Source organism: Pelophylax lessonae, assembly GCF_965119305.1.
Source record: "Pelophylax lessonae genome assembly, chromosome: 12".
NCBI classification, from domain to species: domain Eukaryota; kingdom Metazoa; phylum Chordata; class Amphibia; order Anura; family Ranidae; genus Pelophylax; species Pelophylax lessonae.
The window spans coordinates 25186852-25210856 of record NC_138779.1 but is presented as its reverse complement, the minus strand read 5'-3'; the positions used below and the strand labels follow the sequence as shown (position 1 = coordinate 25210856).

At 44.1% G+C, this 24005-nt stretch overlaps 1 protein-coding gene across 1 annotated transcript in view; it reads left to right on the top strand.

Moving 5' to 3' along the window:
- Nucleotides 1–21592, top strand: part of LOC309568289 (olfactory receptor 5V1-like) — a gene marked incomplete at both ends in the record, with an annotated part of 71567 nt that extends 49975 nt beyond the window's left edge. Inside the window, one exon of the mRNA XM_082273957.1 lies at nucleotides 20645–21592. Coding sequence (XP_082130083.1) covers nucleotides 20645–21592 — 948 coding nt within the window. The remainder of the gene's footprint in view (nucleotides 1–20644) is intronic.
- Nucleotides 21593–24005: the final 2413 nt, after the last annotated feature.

Genomic DNA, 24005 nt, shown 5'->3' with positions numbered 1-24005 from the left:
CCTGACTCCAGAGTTGTCGACCTTACCTCCTCCTCTTCATTAAAGGCCCCCGTGCCACCACAATCCCTACGGGGCCCTGTTCCCACTTCCAGGGACTCCTAAGGGTCGTGATTGTAAGGGAGTGCTGTTCCACTGCAACTGGGTTCCCTCTCCACTGCAAGACCCCAGGTGGGTTGTGACATAATAACCAAGCCGCAAAAATGGAACCCGCAGGAACAGCCGAAGCTATTACTGCTCTCACCCAACAGATGACAGCCTTGGCTCAAGCCGTCCAAGATCTACAAGCCAGTAACGCTATGCTTCTTCAACATGAACAAAGAAGGGCTCAGTCTGTACCCCTTCCAGACTCACCCCCAGCCACTGGTCCGGTACTAACTGCATTCCCAGAACCAGCCATTCCTATGCCTGACAAGTTTACTGGAAAGAAGTCTGAACTGCGATCATTCATCACAGCTTGTGAACTACTCTTCGTCCTAAAACCACGCACCTACCCCAATGATTACGTGAAGGTCCGCACAACCATTGCCTTGCTGTCAGGTCAACCACAAACCTGGGCACACCAACTCCTGCACTCAAAGAGTCCAATACTGGAGACCTGGGACTCTTTTGCCGCAGCTATGCGTACATTATATGATGACCCTTTGAGACCCTCCGCTGCTCGCTCAGCCCTCCGTTCCCTCCGGCAAGGAAGAAGACCTGTGGAGGACTACACCACGGATTTCCGGGAGTTGGCGTCTGACACTGGTTATAATGAAACTGGCCTGATAGAACAGTACCGACTAGGATTATCCGAGGCCTTAAAAGATGAATTAGCCAGAGTTGGGGTACCCCCTTCCTTGGAGGGTCTGATCCTCCTAGTCACCCAATTAGACCGACGCTTCCGTGAACGAAGAAGTGAGAGACAGGCTCCAGCTTATCTCCGGTCCTTGGATTCCCCAGGGCCTATGCCTTCTGCTTCTCCATCCTCTTCCTCATCTGAAGAACCTATGCAAATAGGCATGGTTCACCGTCCACTAACGGAAGAAGAACGCAAGAGACGCCGTTCTCAAGGACTTTGTCTCTATTGTGGGAAAGCCAATCACCAACTCCGGTCATGCCCCGTCCGACCCACAACCTCACCTCCTGGACTTCTACTGTTCCATCCACCTCTTCTTACTTATCTGTTTCTCTTTCTCTCCAGTGGGGAAGTAGAGATCTCCAGATTACGGCCATCATCGACTCCGGAGCCAGCGGGTGTTTCATAGACCAGACCTTGGTCCGATCACATCATCTGCCTATGCAACTTAAGTCACGGCCGTTATCCCTATTCGTGGTAGATGGGACTCCTATCAAAACTGGACCCGTACTACATGAAACCGGTCCCATCTGTCTCCTCCTTGGTCACCATAAAGAGACTATCAATTTGGATATTGTACCCTCACCAATATTCCCACTCATCCTCGGCCTTCCCTGGCTTCGCACCCACAATCCAGCGATAGACTGGATTAAGGGTACTCTCACCTTCTCTTCCACCTTTTGCACCACCACTTGCTTAAAAGAGGCACCCACGCATCTACTCACGATAAACCTTGACCCTCCAGTTATCTTGCCAGACAAATACAAGGAATTCCAGGATGTCTTCAACAAACAGAATGCAGATCAGTTGCCCCCAAGACGTCCATATGATTGTCCAATCGATTTGCTCCCAGGTGCCCCTATCCCCTATGGACGTGTATTCCCTCTGTCGGAAACTGAACTCGCGCACCTTAAGGGGTACATTTCTGACAGCCTCGCCAAAGGTTTCATCAGACCTTCCACGTCACCAGCAGGAGCAGGTATATTTTTTGTTGGTAAGAAAGATGGAGGTCTTCGCCCATGTATTGACTACCGTGCCTTGAATAACATCACTATTAAGAATCGATACCCCTTACCTCTGATACCCGAGCTCCTAGATCGATTAAGGAAAGCAAAGATTTTCTCGAAACTAGACCTACGAGGGGCATATAACCTGGTCCGCATACGCAAGGGGGATGAGTGGAAGACAGCATTCAGGACACGCTACGGACATTTTGAATATCTCGTCATGCCCTTCGGGCTCTGCAATGCCCCGGCCACATTCCAGCACTTCCTGAATGATGTCTTCCGTGATATACTGGATTCTTTTGTCGTAATATATCTAGACGACATACTGATCTTCTCCTCTTCTTCTGCTGAACATAACGAGCATATGAGAAGGGTACTTCTCCGTCTCCGTGAGCACAGACTCTATGCCAAGTTGGAGAAATGTGTTTTTGATACAGAATCCGTGGAATTCCTGGGGTACTTGATCTCTCCGGGGGGAAATACAAATGGACCCTCGTAAGATCACAGCTATCCTGGAATGGCCTATCCCTAAGGACAAGAAGTCTGTACAGCGCTTCATTGGGTTTGCCAATTTCTATAGACGTTTTATCAGAGGTTTTTCCCAGGTATGCTCCCCCATTACAGCCCTGACAAAAAGCCACAACCTGTTCACATGGACCAACCAAGCTCAAGAGGCCTTTGAGAAACTAAAAGAACTGTTTACCCAGGCTCCTATTCTCATCCAGCCCGATTCTACAAAGGCCTTTTTCCTTGAAGTTGATGCCTCCGATATTGCCATTGGGGGTATCCTATCCCAAAGAGGTGAGAGGGATGATCGACTTCACCCCGTGGCATTCTACTCACGAAAACTCCTGCCCGCTGAAATTAACTATGACGTGGGCGAAAGGGAACTTCTTGCTGTCAAAAACACTCTAGAGGAATGGCGCCATCTCCTTGAAGGAGCACCCTTACCTGTAACTGTATATACAGACCACCGTAATCTAGAGTACCTACGTACTGCTAAGAGACTGCGTCCCCGTCAAGCCCGCTGGGCTTTATTCTTTTCCAGATTTAATTCGCAGATCACCTACCGCCCTGGCTCAAAAAATCAAAAGGCAGATGCTCTATCACGCATGTATGAAAAGACAAACCCAACAGATCAAACCCAAGACACCATCCTACCTCCAAACCAATTCCTAGCAATACAGGTATCACTCCTAGACCGTATACGCAATTCATCGGTCCAACCACCGGTGATGATACCTCCTCTGATCCAGAAACAAGGCTTATGGTACCATGGTGAACAACTGTATATACCACCTTCACTCCAGTCTGAGGTAATTGGCCAGTTCCATGATACCCTTTCAGCAGGTCACGGAGGAATTACCCAGACATTTGAAAACATTAGCCGTTATTATTGGTGGCCTTCTATTAAATCGGACGTCAGGGATTATGTCCTTTCTTGTGATATATGTGCTCGATCAAAGACCCCAAAGATAAAACCTGTGGGTCTTCTCCAACCTCCTGCAGTTCCTCAAGGGCCATGGACCGACATAGCCATGGACTTTATTGTGGATCTACCCTTATCACACAAACACAACACCATCATGGTGGTAGTGGATAGATTCACAAAAATGGCACATTTCATTCCTTCTGTAGGTCTTCCATCTGCTTCAAAGACTGCCTCCTTGTTCCTGCAAAACATCTTTCGTATACATGGATTACCCCAAACCATCATCACTGACCGTGGGTCCCAGTTCACCTCCCGTTTCTGGTCCCATTTTTGTCGTCATCTAAGGATCCAACGATGTTTATCCTCGGCTTGCCATCCTCAGACCAACGGCCAAACAGAACGTACCAACCAGATTCTGGAACAATATCTTCGTTGTTTCACTACACATCTGCAAGACGACTGGTTATCTCTGCTTCCCACAGCAGAGTTCTCCTACAACAACCACATGCACCACTCCAGCAAGATGACACCTTTTTATGCCAACTATGGTTTCCATGCATGTGCCCTTCCAGAGCTACCTTGTCCAAACACAGTGCCTGATGTAGCCTCACAACTGAACAAACTTAGACATCTTAAGCCTATGTTGTACCAGACCCTGAAAATAGCACAACAACGCTACAAAGGATATGCAGACAAAAAAAGGTCACCAGCACCCACCTATGTGCCAGGAGACAAAGTCTGGCTGTCCACACAACATATGCGTTTGTCTTGCCCCTCACGGAAGTTGGGACCACGTTACATAGGGCCTTTCACTATAACCGAGATCCTATCTCCTGTGGCCGTCCGCCTGGACCTCCCTTCCACCTACAGGTTACATCCGGTTTTTCATGTATCCCTCCTAAAACCTTGGAAACCCAACAGATTTCCTTCCCCTATTGTGGCTCCACCCTCTCCAGTGGTTGTGGATGGCTCTGAAGAGTTTGAAGTCCAAGAGATTCTTGATTCCAGACGTCGTAGGGGAAATCTGGAGTATCTCATCCACTGGAAAGGGTATGGCCCAGAGGAGAGATCCTGGGAGCCAGCTAAGAATGTTCATGCACCTGCCAAGATTAGAGCTTTCCACAGAAGACACCCTGGCCGACCAACCCTATTTCGCGCCCTGAGGTCGCGTTTAGGAAGGGGGCTCTGTCACGGCACTGCCGCGTACTCACCTGCGTCTGGGCGCCTGCGGCGTTCTCGCAACAGAGTCTCGGTGCTTGCCGGTCACAGAGACACCCCCTCCGGGTCTGCGGTGGCTCCTTCTCCTCCCCTCACCTCTGAGGACTGCAGCAGCACACTGTCATGGCAAGATGGCGGCCACCATGCGGTTAGTGTTTTACACAGAGGGAGAGAGGAGAGTTGAAGATCTGGTAAGATCAGGTTCTATGAAGCAAACCAAGATGGCGCTGGGTCTGTGACCTCCCTTTATAGCCCCTGGCAGCCCCACCTACTGGTGGGAGGTGGCGGGTCATGTGATCCTGGCTCCCTATATAAACCAAGCACACCTTCCAGTCAGTGCTTGGTTATTTTCCTTGCTCCTGTGTGTCTGCTAATTGCATTGTCTGTGTTCCTGGTTCCTGATCCTTTCTCCCTCAGGTGGATACTCCTTGATTGCCTGCCAGACCTGACTCCAGAGTTGTCGACCTTACCTCCTCCTCTTCATTAAAGGCCCCCGTGCCACCACAATCCCTACGGGGCCCTGTTCCCACTTCCAGGGACTCCTAAGGGTCGTGATTGTAAGGGAGTGCTGTTCCACTGCAACTGGGTTCCCTCTCCACTGCAAGACCCCAGGTGGGTTGTGACAAGGAGAACCTTACAGAAGAACATCCATCTCTGCAGCACTCCACCAATCATGCCTGTAATGTAGAGTGACCAGACGGAAGCCACTCCTCTGTAAAAGGCACATGACAGCCCACCTGGAGTTTGCCAAAAAGCACCTGAATGAGTCTCAGACCATAAAAAACAAAATGGCAAGCGTCATGTCTGGAGGAAATTAGGCACCGTTCACCAACTGGCCAATACCAATTCTACAGTGAAGCATGGTGGTGGCAGCATCATGCTGTGGGGATGTTTTTCAGGAACTGGGAGACTAGTCAGGATCGGGGAAAGATGAATGCAGCAATGTACACAGACATCCTTGATGAAAACCTGCTCCAGAGCTCTCTGAACCTCAGACTGAGGCAAAGGTTTATCTTCCAACAGGACAACGACCCTAAGCACACAGCCAAGATAACAAAAGAGTGGCTACGAGACAATTCTGTGAATGTCCTTGAGTGGCCCAGCCAGAGCCCAGACTTGAACCTGATTAAATATCTCTGGAAAGATCTGAAAATGGCTTTGCACTGATGCTCCCCATCCAACCTGATGGACCTTGAGAGGTCCTGCAAAGAAAAATGGGAGAAACGGCCCAACAATTGGTGTGCCAAGCTTGTAGCATCATACTCAAAAATACTTGAGGCTGTAATTGGTGCCAAAGGTGCTTGAACCAAGTATTGAGCAAAGACTGTGATACTTAGGTACATGGGATTTTTTTCAATTTTTATTTTTAAGATTAGAAGATTTCAAACAAACTTCTTTCACGTTGTCATTATGGAGTATTGTTTGTAGAATTTTGAGGAAAATAATGAATTTAATCCATTTTGTATTAAGGCTGTATGTCACGTACCTGGTTGGCGAGCCTGATGAGCGGAGAAAGGCCTCTCGTACAGCTCCGGCTCGAGGACCACTGATGGTGAGACAGTAGCCGCTGGAGCACGGCGAGGTAAGAGCGCATATCCAGTAGTCTGTGAAGGTAGTAGTCAGGAAGGAAGCCAGGAGTAGCTGACAACAGGTAGACGAGACAGCAGGCAGGCGTGCCAGCAGGATAGCTGGAAGCAGGCAGACTGGCTTGGCTTGACTGATGACAGACTGTGGATGCACAGCAGGAAGCAGGTGCCAGAAGATGCTGAGCTGGACTAAAGGAGCTGTGGCAGGCAGAAGGAGCTGGAAGCAGGGTCAGTTGAGCCGGGTTGGTAACAGACAGACAGATCAGGCAAATACGGCAGACAGCAGTGTAGTCAGGTCAAAGGCTGAGTTGCAAGGGTGAAGCCAGGGGTCAGGACAAGTAGCAGACAGGAATAGTCAGAAGCAAGCCGGTGTTGTAAAATTTTGTCGGACCCGTGAAAAAATCGGACATCGTCACTTCCGGTGATAGAGCATCACAAAACAGCCGATGGGAGTCGTCCGTGCACATGCGCAGAAGACATTTTTCGAGGTTTGGCAAAATTATAACAGAGAGCGGACAGCTGATTGAGAGGAGGCGGGGCTGAGGTGCGACGGAGGACGGAGGATACCGCCGCGTCATCGAGACATTAGGGACGGAGGCACATATGCAGAGCTGGCGGAGGAGGCGGGACGGAGGTGCGGCCGTGTAATAAATGCAGGGCTTAAGCGACTCCTTCTGTTTTATTATCTTTAGTAATTATCCTATTATTTATCCTTAGGATTTCATTACATTTAGTATTTCTTATTTTGTATTATATAAATAGTAAATGTAATGAAATCCTAAGGATAAATAATACGATAATTGCTAAAGATAATAAAACAAGGAGTCGCTAAAGTCCTGCATTTATTACACGGCCGCACCTCCGTCCCGCCTTCTCTGTTCAGCTCTGCAGATGACGCGGCGGTGTCTTCCGTCCCACCTCAGCCCCGCCTCCTCTCATTCAATTGCCCGCTATGTGTTATAAGTTTACCAAACCAAGATAATGTCTTATGCGCATGCGCACTTGAGACTCCCATCACCGGAAGTGACGAGGTCCGATTTTTTCACGGGTCCGAGAAAATTTTAGAACACCGGGTCAAGATCATAGGTAAAACACAGGAATCTGGAATGCAGGAACATACACAGAATGCTGCAGACCAAACATCAATTAGCCAATGCTGAAGCTGTGTTTAAATAGGCTGTTTGGCGCCAGCCTTGGTGACAGATGTGCGCTCGCGAATGCTTCACTCATGTGCGTGTGCATGTTTGCCCACATTTCACTGCTTTCTTGTTATTGACGTGTTCCATACAAAAGACTTAGTCCTACAAATGTTGCATGGTTCTGTATACTCTAAAAGGAATGGTCCTGGGCCAATTTTCAGCTTTTAGCGCTCTCACACTTTGAATGACAATGTTGTACCCAAATTAATTTTTTATCATTTTCTTCACACAAATAGAGCTTTCTTATGGTGGTATTTAATCACCATTGGGTTTTTTTATTTTATGCTAAAATAAGAAAAAAAGACAAAATTTTTTGAAAAAAAAAAAAGTTTTTGTTCGTTTTTTTTAGCAATTTAAAAAAAAAAAAAAATTCTCCTACACTAATGTGAACTGATGAGGCGCACTGATTGGCACTGATGAGGTGGCACTGAAGAGCACTGATGGGATGGCACTGATGAGGAGGCACTAATATTCAGCACTGATGGGCACTGATAATTGGAACTGGTAGGCGGCACTGAAGGGCACTGATACAGTAGGTGTCACTGATGAGCGGCACTTTTGGGCGATAATAGATGGCACTGATGGGTGGCACTGATGAGAACTGATGGGCGGCACTGATGGGCACTGAAAGGCAGCACTCATTGGCATAACTTATGGGCAATAGGAGGTGGCCCTGATTGGCACTGATAGGTGGAACTTATGGGCAATGATAGATGGCACTGATGGGCACAGACTGGTGTCACCGATGGGCACAGAGTGGCATCACTGATGGGCACTGTTGGGGCTGCATTGTAATCAGGGCACTAATGATCAGTGTCCTGATTACCTCTACATGTCTTCCTTGTGAGGAGATACCACTCATCCGCTCTCCTCACCTCACACTCTGTCAGTGTGAGAGAGTAAAAGCTGATAAACGGCACTTCCTTGTTTACATATGATCGGCTGTGAGTAGACACGCTGGTGCGGCTCTCTTTTTAAATCGGGGTCCCGCTGTGTCCCAGGAACATGGCGTGCCCACGTTTGCCATGCCACGTGCCCCTGGGGGCACGCAATCGTGGCTAAACTGGGCGGCGTCATCTGACGTTGCCCTAGAACGAGAGCCACACCGCTCTGCCGTCATTTGATGGTGGGCGGGCGGGAAGTGGTTAAAGGGTAACTTCTAATATTTTTGTTGGGGTTAAAGGGTAACTCTACTTTAGTGGGGAAAAATAGCAAATAAGGAAAAAATAATATAGTGTATACAATTGCGACACAAGTCATATTGTATTTGAATGGTATTTAAAATGACCTTTCCATTTCAATCTACAGCCAGTGTAATTTTCTGAAAATGCAATATGGCAACCTGGAGCTGTTCTGTACACAGAATGTATACTGACCACACCCCCAGAAACATCATTTCCTGCTTGTGTGATTGGCTCACCAATTTTCCCAGAAGTATGCACTAAGACGCAAGTCAGATTTTGGGCATCCCCTGCAACAAAAATGTCATTTTTAGTGAGATACTCCCAATAGGAACACGTCTAAAGGGATACAGGCCCAGAAGATTTTTTCATTAGTGCTCTGCAGATGCCACAGCTGATTGATAATTATGAAACCACTCCCATTAGATTCATTTTCCCACAGGAGCACAGACAAACACAAAGAGATTTCTTCAGAATAACAAAATGTAGGAATCTGCAACAAAGGTTGTTATAATCCTTGCAATGTACATAGATACCCAGAGGGGAATTTCTCTTTCTCTAGAAGTTCCATTCAATGCCACACAGCGGCGCTGTTTCTTGTTTATAAGAAAATGTTGATGCCACAGGAGAAGTTGTTTTGTGTGCTGTGGTTTGTGAAGCGTGAATCCATTGTTCAAGTGCAACATGAATTTCCCTGTCGGTTCAACAAACAGCCGCCTCATCATAAGCATATTTATGAGTGGCGTAAACAATTTGTCGAAGATCGCTGCATATACAGAAAAGCACTGTCATCCTCACTCGTCAGATGAAAATTTTGAGCATTTCCGAGGTGTGAGGTGGAGCCTTAGGAAATCCACAACACGGGAAAGCATTGAACTTGGAATTCCTCAAACTACAGTATAGAATTTTCTTAGAAAACAGTCTGCATATGAAGCCATACAAGTTGCAGTTACTGCAAGGATTGCATCCTGGCTACCATACCAGAATATAAATAAAATGGTGTAGCGCTATGATTTCTCAGAATGAATAACTCATAAGTTCATAAGTCCATATATATAATAGTATGAAAAGACGTGAATCATTCCAAACAAAAAGATTCCACAAAGTATGTGCTTAATCCCCAAAAGCATATGCATGCGGATCTTCAACTACCAGAAGCCAGGTGTAAGAAAGCCACCACCATAAGGGATAAATCAGCCTCTTACCGGATCGCTATGATCCTTATTACAGGGATTATAGAAAGCAGGAAGGCAATAGTGGATACACATCAAGGGAGGTCTCTCTATTGCTCTTTCACCAATCGGTCCCACTTGCCCCTCAAGGGTTATCCAATCATGTGAAAAAAAAACAACTCCCATAGTGTAATACTATCACATGAATTTATTAGGCATAGAAAGACAATTGGCAACTTACAATCGGCCAGGATCAGCAGAGCATGTCATGTGGAATCTCCAAGGATCGGTTTCCAACCAGGAAAATGGCCGTGTCCCCCGTCCGTAGCGACATGACGTGCCGTAAGCTCCTCCTACGCGTTTCATCACACGTCTGACGTCATCAGGGGGTGTGGCTAAGCGGGAAGCACTTTCGTTTTATAGGCTACGGAGCGGACGGGCGGGGCTCGTGGTTGCATTCCGGATCTAGGAAGTAACCATATTTGCGTGTCAACCCCCGGAAGCGGATGTCATCCACAGATTCAAGGAATGGACATATTTACAGACCGAACTCAAAAGTCCATTAACAACACCTGGATCAATTCTTAACAGGGCTTTTTTTCAGCGGGAACGCGGGGGAACGCAGTTCCGGCACCTCCAGCACTGAATGTATGTAATAGAAAGGAGTGCTGCGCTTGCTACAGTGTCTGTTGATGCTGGAGGATCTATTGTTGCTGGAGGGGGTCTACTGTTGCTGCTGGAGGACCTATTATTTCTGGAAGGGATCTATTTTTACTGGGGGAAGGTCTATTGTTGCTTGTGGCAGATCTATTGTTGCTGGGTTTGGTCTTATGTTGCTGGGGTATCAATTGTTGCTGGGAGGGATTTTCTGTTGAGGGAACAGTTTATTGTGTCAGGCTTCTGGTGGGTCTATTGATGCTGTCTACAGGGAGATCTGTTGCTGCTGGGGGTCTATTGTTGCTGGGGGTATTTTGCTGTGGGTGGTCCATTGTTGCTAGTGGGATCTACTGTTGCTGAGGGAGTCTATTGTTTTTGGCTGCAGGGGATCTATTATACTGCTATTCTTGGTATTATTAACGCATTTTATACAAATTACCTAGTATCACAAAATAATACTTGGTTCTGTATTCTCTAAAAGGGGCAGTACTGGGAGGTGGGAAGGGGGGTGGAATCAAGGAAAGGAGGAAGGTAGGGGTGGAGACAAGGGTAATTTCGAAAGGGGGAGTTCCTGCACCTATTTTCTGAGAAAAAAAGCCCTGATTCTTAATAAGCGGTTTAATAAAAAACCAAGGGCCACAAATTATCCAGGATAATTAGGAGAATACGAACCGGATCGTATCTTATTATGCATTGTCACAGGGCAATGGAGCACAGCGCCACCTCGTGGTCGGAAGACAGAAGGCCTATAACAGAATGACTTCATTTTCATGCAAGATGGTGCCCCACCTCACTTCCACTTAGAGGCCTGACGTTATCTGAACGACACCATTCCAGAAGGATGGATTGGAAATGGTGGACAACAAGATCTCCATTGTCTGTGGCCTCTCAGGTCACCAGACCTTACCCCCTGTGAATTATATTTGTGAGGGTAGATAAAAGAAAGGGTGTTTGTCCCACCTATGCCCGCTACTCTTCAAGATCTGAGACATTCAATTTCTACAGCTGTGAATTCAGTAACTAGTGACCAGTTGTGTGTAGCGAGAAATAGTCTACCGTTTTGATGTTTGTCACGTAACACATGGTGCTCATGTTGAGGGCGTACAACTTCAAGGACCATAAAACTTTGAATCTTCTTCTGTCCAGTGATGTGAGGAATATGCTTCTATCCTTACAGTTTGCTTGAAATAAAAAGTTTAAATCTGCTCTATCTTTTTGAATAACCCTGTTTATGTCTGGCCACTAGATAAGAAGCTGGGAAAGCAACCAGATGAACAGGGCTGGCCCAAGACATTGAGCTGCCTGGGTCCAAGAATGAAATGCTGCCACCACCCCCCGAAAAAAATAAATTACGCCCACCAAAAGGCCCCCACATTCATTAGTTTATATAATTATAAAATTTTGAAAATATTACATATACTGTTATCTTCTTCCATAACTCACCACCACCAGACGGGTCCACCAAACACCCACTGTCTGTCCTTAGTCCTCCTGTCACTACTGTGTCTGCCGCAAGCACCTCCCTATTGGATGAGATTGAGTACACTGATGTCTGACGTCATTGTGCACACCACAATCACGCGAGGGATGTTCACCAGAGGAGACCTCCTCATACTCATCAGTTTGCACTACGGGCGGCAGTATAAGAGGGGAAAAGCTGCCCATAACATACGGCAAACTACGGCATACACAAATAACTGCTGAAAAAAAAAAAAACCTTGGGCTTCAATTTGCTGCACCTCTCAAAGTTCCGCCTGGGTCCAAAGGACCCAGCGGGACCCATGGTAGGGCCGGCCCTGCAGATGAAGGTTATCATAGAGGCAACTTTATGATCTAATAACAAAACAATATTTGTTATGTATAAGTTTATGACACTGGAGGAATTTGGAATACCTTAGTATCTTACATAGTTAGTGAGACTGAAAAAAGACACCAGTCCAACCAGTTCAACCTATGATGAGTGTGTGTGTATAAGTGTATATGTCAATAGTACCTTGAATACCCCTGTATGTTGTGGTCTTTAAGGTGCCCATCTAATAGTTTTTTGAAACTATCAATGCTCCTCGCTGATACCACTGCTTGTGGAAGAGAGTTCCACATCCTTACTGCTCTGACAGTATAGAACCCTTTACGCAGTTTAGGGTTGAATCGCTTCTCTTCTAATTTTAGCGAATGACCACGAGTACTTTTGTATTCCCTTTCTCTGAAAAGTTTGTTCCTTATGCTAGGGTCACCAGTACAGTATTTGTACATTGATATCATATCCCCCCTCAATCGTCTCTTCTTCAGAGAGAATAAGTTCAATGCTTGCAATCTTTCCTCATAGCTGAGATCCTCCATTCCCTTTATTATTTTTGTTGCCCCTTTCTGGACTCTCTCCAGTTCCAGCACATCCCTCCTGAGGACCGGTGTCCGGAACTGGACAGCATACTCCAGATGTGGCCGTACCAGAGTCTTGTAGAGCGGGAGAATTATCGTTTTATCTCTGGAGTGAATTTCCTTTTTAATACATGCCAGTATTCTGTTGGCTTTGCTTGCAGCAGATTGGCATTGCATGTCATTGCTGAGCTTGTCGTCTACTAGGAACCCCCCATGTCCTTTTCCATCTTAGATTCCCCCAGAGGTTCTCCCTCTAGTGAGTAACTTGCATTCGTATTTCTGGCACCCAAATGCATTACCTTACATTTTTCAACATTAAACCTTATTTGCCATGTAGATGCCCAGCCCATTATTTTGTTCAGGTCATCCTGTAAGATTACCACGTCCTATATAGAAGTTATTGCCCTGCTTAATTTTGTATCGTCCGCAAATATGGAGATTGAGCTGTTTATCCCATCCTCTAGGTTGTTTATGAATAAATTAAATAGCATTGGTCCCAGGACAGATCCTTTGGGGACCCCACTTTCCACACCAGACCATTCTGAGTACTCCCCATTTATCACCACCCTCTGGACTCTCCCCTGCAGCCAGCTTTTAATCCAGGTACTCACTCTATGGTCCATACCAATGTAGCTTACCAACAGTTTTAATTTTGAGGTCAAATTTCGGTTTAGTTTTAGTCATAGTCTTTTGACTAAACTGCCGTTTTATTTTTAGTTGTATTTTAGTCAACTAAAATCTCCAGTACATTTTAGTTGACTAAAATAATTTTAGCTGACTAAAATCGAATGGGTTTTGTTAAATTGTATTGCAATATTTAAGCATTTCTCTAGAATTTCCAAACTCCATATATGCTCCTGGAGTAAGAAATCTAATAACATGTTATTATTTATGGTATTAAGGTTTGAACATGCACTAAAGTCACAAATTTAGCCATTGAAAACATATCCAGTGTTCATTTTGATAACACTGAGTCTTCATCTACATTACACACCAAACAGACAATCCAAGTTCTTACCTATGTTATCTCTAATATAGATCTATAAACACTTCCGCTAAGCCAATACTCAAAATACCCTTTGCTCAATTACCTCAAATCTAAAAATGTATATATAAGCTGATGCCTGCACTAACATACGCTATATTAGCATAAGTATTGGGACGCCTGCCTTTACACGCACAGGAACTTAAATGCATCCCAGTCTTAGTCCGTAGGGTTCAATATTGAGTTGGCCCACCCTTTGCAGCTATAACAGCTTCAACTCTTCTGGAAAGGATGTCCACAAGATTTAGGAGTGTGTCTATGGGAATGTTTGACCGTTCCTCCAGAAGTGCATTTGTGAGGTCAGGCACTGATGTTGGACAAGAAGGCCTGGCTCGCAGTCTCTGCCCTAATTCATCCCAAAGGTATTCTATCAGGTTGAGGTCAGTCAAGTTCCTCCACCCTAAACTCACTCATCCATGTCTTTATGGACCTTGCTTTAACCAAATTAGGGGTACCACATGGCCGAAGACTCCAGTGATAGCTCTACTCTCCATAATTCCAGAGTTCTTGAGGTAGCAAAGAAAGGTCTCTTACAATTTCTGAGCATAAGAATAGGGAACTCATCCAGAGTCTGCTACTATCTTACTCGGTGTTCTCAGGCGCTCTTACCTTATCCTTGTGCTTGGGTTTTGTGACCTTTTTATAATGTTTACAAGCAACACATTTGCCGCAGTCCCGTGTAATGCGCATAGGGGGAGGAGCCAGGTCTGTGACGTCATCCCGCGGCCATCTTACCAACACCGCTGTGTATTAACTATAAATCGCTTATTGTAGCACTGTTCAGTGCCATCTCCTGTAAGTAGGGTTTTTTATTGGCAGCATTAAATCTTTAAAAAAAATAGAGAGAGCATTGTTGGCTGTTTTTTGTTTTCAATGCTTTATCCATCATGCTCGAGTCTCTATACAAGGAAGATCTGCAAACCATCTAGGATTTACACCTTTTAAGGGGAAAAGCGCATTTGACCTTTCTGTTAGCTCAGGCGCCAATAATTGAAAATTAAAGTGAGCGGCTTTCAGATTTGTGTGGTGAAGGCCAGGAGCACATTGGGTGGTGGTGATGAAAATTACTATAATATAACGGGGTACTCATTTTTATAGGTAAAGTTGATCCAGGGAATATCCGATTGCCTCTCGGGGGATCAGGAAGGAATTTTTTCCCCTGCTGTAGCAAATTGGATCATCCTTTGCTGGATTGTGTATATGGGATTGTATAGTTGGGTTTTCTTTACTGTGTTTTGTTTTTTATTGGCTAAGCCAGATGGACTTGTGTCTTTTTTCAACCTGACTAACTATATAATAATAATTTATGCACTGTGGTGATTTCTTGTGCAATACTGAAATTATGATATGGATATTTTATGGACTTTTATGCATAAATTGATTGTTTTTCACTATTATTGGTTGCGCTGATTGTTCGGTTATAATTGAAGAAAATTGTGTTTAAACGGGTCCTGCACTTGGGAGCTCATTATTTTTAATGTGTTTATTCATTAATGTTAATTTGTTTGTGTTCTTACTGTATATTAGCTATTAGCTTTGTTATATTATTAGTGGTACTGGAGGAAAAATTCCCAGTGGGTTCTACTTTCAGGATAAATTCTTTAAACATTCTGCGGTTCTCATTAGGTAGGTGCAGGCTGAGTGTGCATGTGACATTGACTTTGTCATAGCATAATAATAATAATTATAATAATAATAAAATAAACTATAGTCTACAGACCCTTCCTCTGAGCTTTTTTTTTTTTTTGGAGTTTTTATCATCTTATTATAATGTCTCTAGAACTTAACTTTTCTGGGCAGTTAATACAAAACTATTTTATCAAATACTAAGGTATGCTGCTTATTTTTTTATTGTTCTTTAAAAAACATTTATAATAATGTGTGTTACTGTTTGTATTTTTTTTTTATACTGAAACTAGCACCAGATATTAAACCTAGACAAAAAACAGGTTAGGCATTTAGTCATTCTGTAACAATAGGATGTATTCATACAGAGGGGTCTGTTCATTCCAGTTATATTTTGTTATGGTTTTCCATATGATATACAGTTTATATATACATATTATATATATATATATATATATATATATATATATATATATATATATATATATATACATATATATATACACACACACACACACACATATATATATATGTGTGTATGTATGTATGTATGTATGTATATATATATATATATATATATATATATATATATATATATATATACACATACACACACATACACACAGTATATACATACATATATACATATATATATATATATATATATATATACACACATACACACACACACACACACACATATATATATATATTGTGACAGGAAGTCAGGTAAATCTGGGAGTGTAGTCACAGAGAGGAGACACATTCCCACCTGCTTTGGAAAGTTCACTAATTACTATAGGGTGTTGGCTGCAGAGAGAGCCAGCAGGAAGTTGAAAACCATTCAGCTGTTCAGAATGAGGAGATCAAGGCCTCTATAATTTGTCCAGAGAAAATCTATTGAGTGCTGCATCCTGACGCCGTGTGGGTAGAGGACAGTCCTGTGTGCCCCCTGAAAGCTGTGTGAGCATGGGGAAGACCTCCTGAAGCGGTGTGTGCTCAGGAGGGTAAAAAACGAGTGAAGACGTCTCAAAGGTGAGAAGACAAAGTGTTTCTGTGTGAAAGAAAACAAAGGGACATGTTCAATGGACAATGTTTATATGTGAAAAGAAAACAAATGAACTATTGAGTGTCCGCTGTAGGACAAGAAAGTATGTCCAACAGTAGGTTGGAGACAGATTCTTAGGCAGGTTCCAGCTGTGAGAAGGTAGCCGCCCACAGAGGCAAGGATTTATTTTCTGTTTTATTTTATTTTGGATGTTTTTGCTGCAAACAGTCTGGTGAAGAAAACACCACTAATAAACCACACTGTTCTTTGCAAGCACTTGTCGGCTATCTCTCTGGGAAAATTCACCCCCCAAGGGGTCATCTACGCCTACCACCGAGCTAATCCCTTACATATGGTGGAGGTATGCAGTGGGCAGAAGCGGAGATCCCTGCAAAGAAGTGCATATGTTTGATGAACTTTGTCTGGTGCATGAGATTGCACAATCTATGTGTGCAGGAGAGAAGATCCAAGGATGATGTTGTGAAAAGCGTTCAGGAGCTAGAAAAGTCTAAGCGAGCCTTAGAACAGCAAGTGGAAGAGATGAAGATTCTGTTGCAGGAACTGGAAGAGGAATTACAGGCAACAGAGAATCTGTCCCAAAGAGGGGATAGTGTGCCTGATGCAGTTTTTAAAAGGATCAGTGTTTTGGGGTCTGTCCTGAGTGAGCCTCAGAAATGTGATGACATGTGGCTTGAATCACCCCTTTGGAATAAACCGTTCCTTCAAAAACTTCAAGCATTGGAAAATGTATCATTAGAACTTCAGCAAACAAAGGAGCTGGGTAAGAAATGTGATGATTTCTCAGTTCAGGCTGAAAACCTAGTGGAGAAAACTAAAGCGGAGAAAACTAAAGCAAGTGATATAAATCTGGGAGAAAAAAAGCAAACGCCACCTAGTGGAGAGGGCTAGGTCTGTTGGTGAAAACGTGAAGCAAATGAATAAGTGCCTTTCAGAGAGTGTTTCCAAAATGGAACTGGTGAAAGATAAGTGGCAGAAGTTTGATCGTGTTCTTGAGATACATTCCATGTGGAGTTCAGATAGAGAAAAGGAACTAGGTGACCTTGAGCGGTCAAATAGTTCAGCAGAAAGTGCATTGAAGAAACCTGTAAAAGAATGTGTTGCAGTTCCATGCTTTTTCACTGATGCAGAGAGGAGGTCTATAATGGATACCACCCAGATCGCTGGGTTCAACTGTGTGGTTGCCTTTGACCCATATGTTGATGGAAGGAAAGTTGATGATGTCCCTGGAAAAATGAACAGGGGTCACTTTGAAGAAATGTGTGACCGCCTGTTGTCGCAAACGAAAGGCCCTCTGCACAGCATCTTAGAGCAAGCTAAGCTCAAGAAACAAAGAGTCCATGATTGTGAACAGCTGTATGGAGAGGCAACTCAAGTCACAGAGGGACGTCAAGAGTCCCTACTTGGAACAAAGCTAAGTGAAGCAGAGGTTCTCAAAGTGTTGTGGAAATCATTTGTTGATTGCAGAGGGAGGCGTCTTAAGAATGTTGAAGACATTAAGACTAGCACAATTGAGCTGCCTATGGATCACGGTCCTCCATGGTGGATTGGACAGACGGTTATGAGGGACAAGCTGTCTGACATTTATGAGAAATCTGTCAATGAAGATGACAGAAACGAGAAGGAGAAAATGATGCCAAAAATGCAGTTGAAGAATGTGTATATGAGATGAGAGACAAACTGTGTGGCATTTATGAGAAATCTGTCAATGAAGATGACAGACAGTTTCATCCGGAAGCTTGAGGATACTAGGAGGCTTATCAGTGAGAGTCAGCAGTGCTTGACACATGCGTGCCTGGAAAACTGTGTCCCAACCCTAGGGTTGAAACAAGAGGGGGGGGTATGTGACAGGAAGTCAGGTAAATCTGGGAGTGTAGTCACAGAGAGGAGACACATTCCCACCTGCTTTGGAAAGTTCACTAATTACTATAGGGTGTTGGCTGCAGAGAGAGCCAGCAGGAAGTTGAAAACCATTCAGCTGTTCAGAATGAGGAGATCAAGGCCTCTATAATTTGTCCAGAGAAAATCTATTGAGTGCTGCATCCTGACGCCGTGTGGGTAGAGGACAGTCCTGTGTGCCCCCTGAAAGCTGTGTGAGCATGGGGAAGACCTCCTGAAGCGGTGTGTGCTCAGGAGGGTAAAAAACGAGTGAAGACGTCTCAAAGGTGAGAAGACGAAGTGTTTCTGTGTGAAAGAAAACAAAGGGACATGTTCAATGGACAATGTTTATATGTGAAAAGAAAACAAATGAACTATTTAGTGTCCGCTGTAGGACAAGAAAGTCTGTCCAACAGTAGGTTGGAGACAGATTCTTAGGCAGGTTCCAGCTGTGAGAAGGTAGCCGCCCACAGAGGCAAGGATTTATTTTCTGTTTTCTTTTATTTTGGATGTTTTTGCTGCAAACAGTCTGGTGAAGAAAACACCCCTAATAAACCACACTGTTGTTTGCAAGCACTTGTCGGCTATCTCTCTGGGAAAATGCACCCCCCAAGGGGTCATCTACGCCTACCACCGAGCTAATCCCTTACAATATATACACACATACACTGTGTATATATATATATATATATATATATATATATATATATACAAACCCGATTCCAGAAAAGTTGGGACACTGTACAAATTGTGAATAAAAACAGAATGCAATGATGTGGAAGTTTCAAATTTCAATATTTTATTCAGAATACAACATAGATGACATATCAAATGTTTAACGTGAGAAAATGTATAATTTTAAGGGAAAAATAAGTTGATTTTAAATTTCATGGCATCAACACATCTCAAAAAAGTTGGGACAAGGCCATTTTTACCACTGTTTGGCATCCCCTCTTCTTTTTATAACCGTCTGCAAACGTCTGGGGACTGAGGAGACAAGTTGCTCAAGTTTAGGAATAGGAAAGTTGTCCCATTCTTGTCTAATACAGGCTTCTAGTTGCTCAACTGTCTTAGGTCTTCTTTGTCACATCTTCCTCTTTATGATGCGCCAAATGTTTTCTACAGGTGAAAGATCTGAACTGCAGGCTGGCCATTTCAGTACCCGGATCCTTCTTCTACGCAGCCATGATGATGTAATTGATGCAGTATGTGGTCTGGCATTGTCATGGAAAAATGCAAGGTCTTCCCTGAAAGAGACGACGTCTGGATGGGAGCATATGTTGTTCTAGAACTTGGATATACCGTTCAGCATTGATGGTGCCTTTCCAGATGTGTAAGCTGCCCATGCCACACGCACTCATGCAGCCCCATACTATCAGAGATGCAGGCTTCTGAACTGAGCGCTGATAACAACTTGGGTTGTCCTTGTCCTCTTTAGTCCGGATGACACGGCGTCCCAGTTTTCCACAAAGAACTTAAAATTTTGATTAGTCTGACCACAGAACAGTTTTCCACTTTGCCACAGACCATTTTAAATGAGCCTCGGCCCAGAGAAAACGCCTGCGCTTCTGGATCATGTTTAGATATGGCTTCTTTTTTGGCCTATCGAGTTTTAGACGGCAACGGCGAATGGCACGGTGGATTGTGCTCACCGACAATGTTTTCTGGAAGTATTCCTGAGCCCATGTTGTGATTTCCATTACAGTAGCATTCCTGTATGTGATGCAGTGCTGTCTAAGGACCCGAAGATCACGGGCATCCAGTATGGTTTTCCCGCCTTGACCCTTACGCACAGAGATTGTTCCAGATTCTCTGAATATTTGGATGATATTATGTACTGTAGATGATGATAACTCCAAACTCTCAAATTTTTCTCTGAGAAACTCCTTTCTGATATTGCTCCACTATTTTTCGCCGCAACTTTGGGGGAATTGGTGATCTTCTGCCCATCTTGACTTCTGAGAGACACTGCCACTCTGAGAGGCTCTTTTTATACCCAATCATGTTGCCAATTGACCTAATAAGTTGCAAATTGGTCCTCCAGCTGTTCCTTATGTGTACATTTAACTTTTCCGTCCTCTTATTGCTACCTGTCCCAACTATTTTGGAATGTGTAGCTCTCATGAAATCCAAAATGAGCCAATATTTGGCATGACATTTCAAAATGTCTCACTTTCAACATTTGATATGATATCTATATTATATTGTGAATAATTTGGCCAATAATAATTTGGCAACAATTTGGCCTGGCCCCTGTGTGCCTGCTATTAGAAAATGATATTGTTACATCAGATAACACTACATCATCTACCCCAGAGTTTTAATTCAAATATGTTTTTTCATGAGTGACTTTTTTGTTTTAGATGTCCTCTACCGCAGTGTACGAGAACCATACAATGGAGAAGAACATTTTATTGCTGAATTTTTCCAATGATCGGTTCTTTATTATCACCTTTATATTATCCCTTATTTATTGCACTATCCTGATTGGCAATTTCTGCATTTTCATCATCATTAGGGTTGAAGCACATCTGCACACACCAATGTATTTTTTTCTTAGTAACCTCTCTGTAATGGACACTTGTTACTCCTCAACTACTCTCCCGGTCATGATATTCAATTGTGCTACAGACAACAAAAGGATTTCCCTTGTCAATTGTATTGCACAATTGTATCTGTTTGTCTCTCTAGGTGGAGCTGAGTGTATTCTTTTGGCTGTGATGGCGTATGACCGTTTTGTTGCCATATGCAACCCGTTACGCTATCCAGTGCTCATGAGAATAAAACTTTGTGCTGTTCTTGCAGCTGCTTCATGGTTGAGTGGGTTTCTTCTTTCTATCCTTCATACAGTCATGGCTTCCAACCTTAGATTCTGTCAGAGGGATGAGAGTGTAAATAATTTTTTTTGTGATGTTCCACCTTTAGTACAAGTGGCCTGTAACCCCACCAAGACTAGCAAAATATCATTATATGTTGTCAGCGTGTTCCTTGGCTTTAGCCCATTTCTTTATATCGTTATAACGTATGTTCAGATCATCTCCACCATTATGAAGATCAAGTCTTCTGAAGGACGATCAAAGGCCTTTTCTACCTGCTCCTCCCATCTCATCGTAGTTACAGTGTTCTACAGCACAGGTATCCTTAATTACGTTGGACCAAGAGGTTACTCCATTGAGCTGGAAAATATAGCATCTCTCTTGTATGGCATTCTGACGCCAGTCGTAAACCCAGTGATATACTGTCTGAGGAACAAAGAAGTCAAAAAGGCTTTAAGAAAACGTTTACAGAAATTTTATTTTATGACTTATTGATAACAGTGTATTTTTATATGTTGTATTATCCTGTAGGTTGGTTTTTGGCTTAAGGAAGCTGGAGCAGTACAGCTCAACAAGTAGCTTTTGGTGTGAAGAACAAATGTCAGTTTAGATCCTCCCATGTATCACCTATCCCAATCTCCATATCACCTATCCCTAAGACTTAACTTTATCTATCTGCCTTACCTTAGCACTTCATGCAACTCTGTTGGCGAGATAAAAAAAAAAAGAATTCAAAAAGTTCGACCTGTCAAAGGAGGGGGTTTATATTCACCTGTCCTGCAATTTATGGCCACCTGAAACATCTTCACATCCAACATACTTTCAGGTGTATCAGATGCCTGGTCTGCTGGTGTGCTCTGTGGTTCCTTCCACCAACCCCTACACCAGGGGTCTCCAAGCGTTCTAAACAAAGGGTCGGTTTACTGTCCTTCAGACTTTAAGGGGGCCGGCTAGGTCCAGTGGGAGTAAGCAATGCCCTATCTTTGGTGTCAGTGGAGGAATAGTACCCCATTGTTGGTGTCAGTGGGAGGAATAGTGCAACAATGTTGGTATCAATGGGAGTAATAGTGCTCGTTGGTATCAGGAGGAAAAGTGACCCATTGTTGGGGTCAGTGGAAGAAATAGCGCCCCATTGTTAGTATCAGTGGGAGAAACAGTGCCCCATTGTTGGGGTCAGTGGGAGGAATTGTGCCCAATCGTTGGGGTCAGTGGGAGGAATTGTGCCCCATCGTTGGGGTCAGTGGGAGGAATTGTGCCCCATTGTTGGGGACAGTGGGAGGAATTGTGCCCCATCATTGGTATCAATGGAAGGAATTTGTCCCATCATTGGTGTCAGTGGAAAGAATTATGCCAAATTGTTGTTGCGTCAGGTACCTGTGAGGTAAATTCCAAAGTGGAGCTTGAGTGCTGAGGATTCAAGCGAAAACGTAGTCAGGGAGGTCGGGCCGGCAACAGATTGGGCAAAGCGGTATACAAATGAAATCCAAAGAATGGTCAGGCAGGCAGAGGTCATACACAAGCTGGCGGTGAGATACGGAATCGACAGGCTGGAGAGGAGTCAAGAATTCAGGCAAAAGTTCGTACATGATAATCAGAGTCTCAGAGCATACAGCACACCCAGAGAGATAATCCAAACAAACGGGCACTGAGTAACAGGAAGTGCTGCTATTTATGGGCTGGTTAAATTGTAGATTGTTCGCAGCTGGCAACAGGCGGGGCTAGTAACTCCAAAGCCATGCATCAGGCTGGAAAATCACTGCAAAGACTCCAGAGCTTCCCTGTGGCACAACAGACAAGGCTGCAGGCTGCGCAACCGGGAACCTCCCGGTTCAAGGACACCCAGGTACACAACAGGGCCCCCTGTCCAATGGACCCCTTCGGGGACCTATCGAGGCTTAGCAGGAAAGGAGGCATGAAAGTCTTGAATGAGAGCAGGGGCATACAAATCTTTTTTTTTTTTAAACTTCTTTTTATTAATTTTATTAATCAAACAACAAGATAAAACACGAGTATAGTTACATTACAGAAAAATACTGTGCACAGTATCTGTAAAATTCACCATAGATCCTGTAAAGGTAAGGTAGAACAAGAATAGGAGTGACAATACATATTCATGAAAATGCCTTAATGAATGAAGATGGCAGTGCTACAACATAGTTTGCTTACTCAACATAATACAAGAAACTCAGCAGTAATAGCAAATGGTGGTTAGAGTTATACCCATTCCCCTAAGCTGAGTGTTGATGCAGGACGGACCCCGCCGTGCCCACATACCCCACTCAATTAGACCAGAGTAGAGCCACACGTGTCAGCCAGGTCAACCCATTCACCCCAAATCTTCCGAAATTTTTTTGGACAGCCCTTGGCTTCGTAAGTCAATTTATATAGAGGTAGAACATGGTTAATCAGGTTCTTCCAGAGGTCAAGTGGATCCTGTCCGTACATATCCACTGAATCACCACAGTTTTTCTGGCGTAAAACAACAAAAGTCTAAGAAACTGTTTTTGGTGAGAGCGAAGATCAACATCACAGAGAATCCCCAATATGCACCACTTAGGATTACAGACATTAGGGAGGCCCAGGGATGCCGAGAGGAAGTGCCTAACCTGAGACCAAAAAGGCCTGATTTTTGGACAGCTCCACAACATATGAAGTAGATCCCCTAGATCTCCACTGCATTTATGACACTCCGGAGTGGGTCTTTGTTTCATCATAAACAACCTATAAGGTGTATAATAAGTTCTATGAAAAATACGTAATTGTATCAAACGCTCCCTAGCAGATATTGGAGTCTTAAAATATACCTCCAGCAACTCCTCCCAGTCATCGTCCGAAAGATCCGGGATGTCTCTCGTCCATCCGGCTCTGATGGCCTCCAGTCTAGACGGCACACTACCAATGAGAACAC